General features: G+C 32.8%; 1 protein-coding gene across 1 annotated transcript; it reads right to left on the bottom strand.

The window, feature by feature from the left end:
- Positions 1 to 3,679: 3,679 nt before the first annotated feature.
- On the bottom strand, positions 3,680 to 7,593 carry LOC111986337 (protein SRG1). Its single transcript, XM_024017967.2, has 4 exons — positions 7,322 to 7,593; positions 6,908 to 7,152; positions 6,356 to 6,680; positions 3,680 to 3,970 (listed from the first exon to the last, which is right to left on the bottom strand). The coding sequence occupies exons 1-4, from the start codon at positions 7,571 to 7,573 to the stop codon at positions 3,701 to 3,703; spliced, it is 1,092 nt and encodes a 363-aa protein (XP_023873735.1). The 5' UTR covers positions 7,574 to 7,593; the 3' UTR covers positions 3,680 to 3,700.
- Between the last annotated feature and the right edge of the window lie 950 nt (positions 7,594 to 8,543).

Raw genomic sequence — 8,543 nt, 5'->3', positions numbered from 1 at the left:
CCACAAAAGATTACAAGAATGGAGGAAGGATGGAGCTTTTGGTGTGGGGTTTCCTAAAGAGAAAGAGAGAGTTTTTTTTTTTTTTTTTTTTTTCTAGGGTTTTTCTATATTTTTTTTTGATCTCTTTCTATTTTTTTTTTTTACTCTTTCCTCACAAAAACCTTACATTAATTTCTACATGAATTTTCTACCTCAATTTTCCACATCACTTTTCTACATGATTTTTCCAAAAAGGGGGTATTTATAGGAAAAATGTGGGAATGGGAGGCTAGCAATAGTGTTCTATGTTACACTAGTGCTAGCCGCCCCTTCAAAGAGGCGGCTAGCATTGGTGTACCCTGGTACACCAATGCTAGCTCCATCCTTATCCGTCACATCATCTGCCTTGTCAGCATTTTTCGTCTTTTTCTGATTTTTGGTCTGATATTTGTACGGCTTTTTGGAGGCCTTTCTAAGCTCTTTTGTCTTCGAATTTCATATTCACGGAAAGCTATAGATGTCTAGTTTCCAATGGTTCTAGCCTCATTCAATTTGGAGCTATGGTTATCGAGGTATTACGCTTAGAAGGGGGTGACGCAAAGTTGAAAAATTCTGAACGTCTTCCCTTGAAAAATTCATATCTTTTAATCCGGAGCTGATATTATCGAGCTCTTTTGGTGAAAATTAGCTAAGACCTTGTTCTTCAAGATGGTCTAGCCTGTTTATTCTAATTATTGCCCAATCGATACAGTTTATTATGCAAAGCCGGATTAAAACTGTCAGTTTTCCTAAAAAATACAGTGAAGACTTTTTTAGGGTTTCAATATGTTTGTGATATCTCATCCATTTTAACTCCAATGTTGGCCTGTAAACTATCGTTTTGAAGGGAAAAATATGCCCTATGATACAGTGTAAAATTCGACACGATCCAACAGTTGAATCAAAAAGTAAACTTTTTGACCATACCTGATTAGTGTTTTGGCCAGATTTTCTATAAAATGGGTTTTTCAAATGTCGTGACTTTTTAATTTGCCATTAAATATGTTGTATTTATTTTTGCCCTTTTTGGTTTTGAAATTCATGGTTTAATTTGCACATTTTCTAATTTTTCTGGTTTTTCTAGTTTTCGTTCGACGTGTGAATTGGGGCCGGACAAAATATGGTATTGATAGTAGGATTATGGAAACAAATGATATGTGAACAACGATAACAATTAAGGGACATATGCCTTAACGCTGACCTGCACCGTGACAGGATTTCCTAGCGCCAAATAAGCCAACGAAAGAATGATTTATGTGTCATGTGATATTTGGCCCTTAAAATTTAGTAACAAGTTGATTCTTATCTCTGACTATCCATGCCTATAAACATAATTTAAAAGAAAAATATTAGTTTATATTGTACGATCAATGTAAATTTTACATTGTAAGCTAAACAAATGTGTTCAATGTAATGTATAATTAATGTAAACCTATAATTACCTTAATTTAAAAATATTTCATTTAGGGCAAGAAGGAGAAGGAAGAGAATAAAAAAGGGTATAGAAAATAAATTTAGGGCAACAAGTTGATTAATGTATTGCATCATTCTTGCTTAGTTTATTCCCTTGTTCCTTTCTTCTTTGCCACTCTTATGGCAGCCCTATAGCATTTACACGTAACCCCTAGATTTAGGCGGTGCATTGGGTTTTATACTTAAGCATTGCTGTCAAAGTCGAGGTAATTGTAGAATTCACCTCAGAAAGGATTGTTATACTGTGGGAATGACTCATGATTTCCCTAGTCCCGTCCACCACCTAAGGGGAAATCCCTGTCATTGGCTTATCCTCTTAGCCCTTCAACACTTTCTTATTTGGGAGTTCAATTATTTGGAGTTTTCTAATTATATTTTAAGGTTTAATAACTTTATTTCCCATTTATTAGATTTTTAAGAATACACTTAAATTTATATTATATTGGAGTGGGACTACATATATCCTGTCGACACAATTGTTTATCAATTTCTTTCCCCTCCAAATCTTTGTCGTCATTTGTTTTACCCATATTGAGTTGCCATTGCATTATCAGTGGCTTTCGAGTATGTTTGCAACAACGCAAGCTAGAAGCATGTCTAACCATTAAGGGTCCATTTGGATAGAATTTATTTTGTTAAAATTGAAAACTGAAAATACTGTAGCAAAATAATTTTAAATGTGTGAATAGTACCGTGAGATCATTTTTAATGAAAAAGTTGCTAAAAAATGATATTTGTGGGTCTGTAAACAATGCACAGATGCACTATTCACGGTTAAAAAGTCAACCTTTGCGGCTACTGTTCATGAACAGTGCATGAATAGTAGCCGCATTATTCCCTGAAACGCGTGAAAACAAAAAAAAAAAAAGTTGAAAATGCGCAAAGAAACAAAACATGGCCGTGGACGTGGATCCAAACCCACACTAAGTTTATGTGTAAATTCGTGAGTAAATATTAGTTCACACACCCTATTATACACACTCTCACACATTTAAATTGTACATAAATTGTAATTTATGTGCAGTTTGAGTATATGTGAGAATGTGTGTAATAAACACTATCCTAAATTCATAGCATTTTTCAAAACTTTTTTGGGGCGTCTTGTTATTATAGGTTTGTTTGAAAGTAATATTGATGGTATTGGCATACATTAAAAAAAAAAAAAAAAAAAAGCGGTTTTAATAAGTGGCAATATCAACTCATGGAAAAGGTTGTGAATTTTACATGTTATCCATCTGTAGACTTTATTGAAGTAGTAATCAAACTTATCTCATTTGTAGGTGAGGCCATTTCGTAAGCATAATGTCCCCACCCATATGTTATGGGGAACTTTTTCTTGTTTTTTGATAATTATGTTTTTGGCCCCCAGCATGGAGAGAATGAAAGGGGATATGTCTTGACTCTAGTCTTGAGTAAACATACAATAACGTGGTTCATCATTTGGAAGTATGAAGTTTGTTCTCAAAGGGCCCATAGCATGCTTGAAAAATTGCGAAAAATTCGGCAATGCAAATCTAAAACCACGCCGCTAAAAGAGAGAGAGAGAGAGAGAGAGAGAGAGAGAGAAGAAAAAGAAAAATGGTGGAGCCTTTCACACTATGTTTTGTTTGGTTCTCCCCCGAAAATGGTGAACTGTCATTTTCCACTTTGCTATAGGGTTTGAGTTAGAAATATGTAAACTTGATAGGTTTCATAAATTAACCAGATAAAAAGTTTTCTGTGCTCAAAGACTAAAAGATCATCTCACATGCTAAAGCAATGATTATGATTATTCTTGGGTCACAATTTAATGACCGACAAGCTCAAGCGGTAGATTTAAATAGGGTTATGATGGGGGATATATTGAAAGCGTTCAAGCTATATGAGTTTATCAATCCGTGAGAGACTCTTTAAATATATAAGGTTGTGATGGGAAATATCCTTGGTGTATTTTAGTCTTCAAGAAAGCAAGAAAGGGAACATTCATCGTAAAGATCAACAGTGAATTATTTATATATTTATATATTTTCATTTCTACAAAGCATTTTTATACAACATGGAACCAAACACACACCAGAACAGACTGATTTATTTTTTCTTGCATCATCACCTGGCTTTGTTCATTGTATAGATTCATCCAAAGCTCTAGCCAAATGGGATTATTTTACCTAAGACAAGACTGGAGGTGTCACAATTTTCAAGCTATAAGTACTATATATCTGTTTGACCATCATGCAACTAGAGTTGGTTCCCCACTTTTGATTCTCATGTTCTCCAAATGCGACTTCCCATTCAGATTACGGGAAAAGAAATCTTTGACATAGTCTTCCATTGTAATCCTTTTAAATAATGGTGGGTTTCGTGGGCTTAAAGTACTAGTCGCAGGCCCAATCTCGGCCTCCAATTTGGGGTTGAAGAACATAGCAAGTGAGATTCTTTCTTTATCTGAATTTACAGTTACTCTGTGCTCAATGCTGGTAAAGGCCCCATTGCTCAGGATCTGCAAAATGATATATGTGACAATATACACATAACTAACATGTTCTCCCATTTTAAACTCATTTTAATTTTTGCATGCTAATTAGATCAAGAGAAGAAGGTTGTCTTCTCCACCTTGGATTCTATATCAACATACCAAAACAAATTTTAAGAGGTTACAAGTACAAAGAATTTGTTGACAAAATTTACAATATTAATAATTATTTCATGTGCTATATATACATATATAGCATCATTTCTTTCACAGCCTATCATATTAATGAGAATGTTAGATTGAGATTTGGTGCGATAGTTGTACCATGCAATCTCCCACCCAAAATTTCAACATTTTAAAAGTTTTTAATTTTTTTTACCTCCTAACTTTTTTACATTTTAACCATTCAAAGGGTATTACATGTTGCAATAGCCCTAACTATTACATTGAATCTCAATTTGGATATATATACACACACACACATACAAACACACCATAATCTTGACTATGTTGAAATTGTTGATCTTTGAATTCTTACTATCGGTTTTTCTAGGACCCTTCGCAGTTGGTGCATGGGAAAATTATCTTATCGAAGAGTCTAGAGAATCCATCAAAAAGACTGTTAAAAAAGATGATAATGGATTACCAATTTTTAATGAAAGAGTTGGTCAAGGTATTCTTGATAGCGTTAATACTTTAATCTATACTATTATTAAACATTTTGTTGCAACAATATATATATATATATATATATAGTTCTTCTATCGACACAACAAATTTTTCCATAAGTTGAGGTATCTTGTCATCTCACACACCCCAGATCCTCTACAAGACAAAATAATAATTCAAATCAGAAAGAGAAATTACACTGTCTGGTTCATCACAACTCACGTCAAGTTACTTCAACTTAAAAAAAAAAAAAATGTTGTATGATTTTTTTGCGTCTCGAAAACTTTATGATCCATGCATGAGATATGCATGAAATAACTTATTGTTTGGCTGACCAAACGAGATAAGGATTGCTAAACTCGCCGGTCCCTAAAGATGTAGGGTGTCCCCTTGACCAAAAAGCGGGGTCCTAAAGTCACAGACTCAGTGTCATGCTAAAGTTATCACTTATCATGGTGACTGGTTTTAAACTCCTAAAAGATCCACATGCGGAAGCTTAGTATATATTTTTTTAAATTTTTTGATAATCGCACAAGCTTAATTAATAATGAAGCAATAGTTGTTGCAACATTTACCGACTCACGAGAACAATTGGACAAAGCATGGTGATGGGGCATATCCCAACAGAAATTTCGTGGCAGCTATTCAGCCAAGTTCCTAGTGCGTTAAAATTTAAAATGGAATAGTGGGCATTTCTTTTGAGATAGATATTATCATATTACTGTCGGCCAAGTCAAATAAGGTCCTATTTTTGTGACGCACACACACCTCATCTAAACGTCTAAATTTACACTTAATTTTACAATACGTTTAAGCGTCAACTTATAACTGAATTTCAGTACTTACATACAAGACAACCATAAGTATTTGTTGGAAAAAAAATTTAGATGGACGAATCACAAAATAATACTTATACATATTGTGAATTTGGGCATGTAATTTGGAAGGAAATAGGATTCTTTCTATTACATTTTAATTAAAGAAAATTAATTTTTATAATTATGACTTTATTTTCTAAATTAAAGTATACAAACTGTCATGTCATTTACAATTTTAAATATTTATACTTCTAGACTTGTAATATCCAATCTTAACAATGAAATGAATTTTCTTTATTCAAAGCAAAGAATAAACCTACAGCTACAAGTACAACAGTATCATAATAAATCTTAGATGACAAGTTGGTAATGATAAGTAAAAAAATTATATTAATGGTGAACTCAAATGAGAGTCATTAACATTTTGCCACTTAGAATTTGTTGTAAAACTGTTGTAAAGATATCGTACCCCCAAGATCTGTGTGGAATTCGTTTATTTTGCTAAAACTGAAATTTTTTTACTGAAAGTACTGTAGACAAAGGTAAAAATTAGTTGATATAGTATAGTGAGACCTATGAATAGTATCAAAAAGTGTAGTGAGACATCTAAATAGTGGGAAAAATAAGCTGAATAGTAAAATAAATTGGCAAAATTAATTATGCCAAATGGACACTCAGAGGAAAAAATAGATCGAAATAGTGATTAATTATCATTTTACCAAAACAAGGACCATAATTACTAATCACATATTATTCGTGCAATATGTAAGGTTTTAAAAGTAAATGTTTGGAGATGATATTCAAACTAACAGAAAAGTTTGACTATGATAGCTAGGGTTTTCAAAAATTTAGACTAGTTAAATTCAACACGTGCTTTTTGAAAAAAGAATTTGGATAAAGGAAGAGAGATTGAAGCATGACAAACCTCCATAACATCTCCGACGTTCACAACAAAAGAATCTGAGCAAAAGTTCACAGGAATCCAAACCCCATCTTTCTTTATCTGAAGACCTTGGACTCCATTAATTTGGTGAAGGATGGTGATCCCGGTAGCGTCAGAGTGGGGAGTAATACCCACAACAAGTTCTGGTTGTGGGCATGGAGGATAGTAATTCATCCTCATTGATTGCATCCCATCTTCAAATAACTCCTCCATCTCTTTGATCTCTATTTTCAGAGCTTTTCCCATATAACCTAGAAGTGTCATGGCAAGCTTTTGCAACTCTGAGATGTATGCCTCTAAGATGTTTCTGTAAGGACGTATGAAAATAATAATTATTATTATTATTACAAATTGAATATTGCTATATACACAATAGTTTCGTAATAATTTCACAATAAAATATAAGTAATAATTTTTTATTGCTTGTCATTTTTTTTTATAAACTACTAACAACAATTGCCATCTAGGCTTTGTTGTGAAATTGTTGTGCCCGTAGCTTTATTGTATGTGTGAGAGAGAGAGAGGAGAGAGAACCTCAAGGATGAAGGGAGCTCTGGAAATAAATATGGCTTTCTTTTTTGTATAGGGTTGAGTGTCATGTAGAACCTATCTCCCCAATCGAGTGTTTGGTCATTGCATCTGATGATTGTTCCGTAGCCTTCAACATCACCTGGCCTTGCCTTATATTTCATTTTCTCTTCCGAAGGAAGCATGAAGAATTCTTCAATCTCATGTTTTAGCTTTTCTAATAGTGAAGAGCTAACTCCATGGTTCGCCAACTATATAACAATAATATAAAAATCTATTAGGATATTTCTCAAACTTTAATTTCTGTCTCAAAAAAGGAAAACTAGACATTATAATATGCTGTGTCTTTTTTTTTAATCAAATAGCTGCAGCATTCAAGGGCAATCCTGTGTATAAATAATCTAAAAAATTGAGAAGAACCTGTATGAGGCCCCACGCTTTACAAGTTGAATGCAACTTCTCTAGTTCCAAGTCTGAGGTCTCCCCCAAGGCCAGTTTTTTCATGTCAATGGTGGGGATTGTTGTCAAGGTACTGTAATCAGAGGGAGCAGAAAGTTCTTGATCTGGACGAATATAGTTCTTCGGGACTACGGTCATTGGCTCTTTGGTGAGCTCCATAACGCTGAGAACTGAATTAGAGTTCCAAGAGCTAACCGGCTCCATTGATGCCATTGCTTAGCCTAGGTGCAACTCTACCTAGCAGAATGGTGCAATGGGTGTCATATATATAGCCCGAAAAATGAATTTTAAGAGAAAAAAAATAATTACATATTGTATTAGAACAAAAAAAATAACAAAGAAGACTAACAATGGAAATATTCTAACAGGTAATTATAGGTTGACATCGTAATAGTAATGTAATTAATCTTACATTATAAATAAATGTGTATAATGTTATATACATTTGTTTAATCTATCATGTGAATCTTACAATGTAAGTATCATTTTAATATCTAAGAAATGTGGGTTTCAGTTAGTTCAACTGATAAAGTTTTTTATGGTTGAATAAGAGATCTGGGGTTCAATTTTTGCTTACACAAAAAACCTATTGGTGTATTAGATTATAAATGGATGCCACAGGTTGAAATTCTATATAAAAAAATCTAAGTAATATACTAAAGCCTGAAATAAAAATCAATTTTGACAATACTAAAGTGTCTCACATTATGCCAAGTTCCATAAGTAATTGTAAATAAAAGAAATTAGAATTGATAAAAAAGAAGAAGGAATAATTGCTGTAGCTAGCACAAACAATTACAACTAAAAGTGGAGTGATGAAAAGTGAGAGGATAGGAAATGAAGAAATGATAGAAAAGTAAGAGGATAAAAAATGGAGAAGTGATAAAAAAAGTAGGAGGATAAAAGATATTTTAGTTACCTTTATTTGTATTTGGTTAGGGGTGGAAAAGTGGAGAGATAAAAATAAATGAGTTTGTATAAATTTACTCATATGCTATTGTTAAAAAAAATAATACTCAATTAAAACAAAAAGTGGCAAACAACCCACAAAAAAAAAAAAAAAAAAAAAGAGAAAAAAAGAAAAAAAGAAGAAGGCAAATCACCTAAATTTATTAAAAAAGAAAAATAATGCAAAAAAAAAAAAGTAAAAAAAAATTCACATCTAGTTAACCACCACCACCAC

This window comes from Quercus suber, unplaced genomic scaffold (assembly GCF_002906115.3).
Source record: "Quercus suber isolate HL8 unplaced genomic scaffold, Cork oak 2.0 scaffold_184, whole genome shotgun sequence".
Classification (NCBI taxonomy): domain Eukaryota; kingdom Viridiplantae; phylum Streptophyta; class Magnoliopsida; order Fagales; family Fagaceae; genus Quercus; species Quercus suber.
The sequence above is the reverse complement of the archived record's forward strand: the minus strand, read 5'-3'. Positions and strand labels throughout refer to the sequence as shown.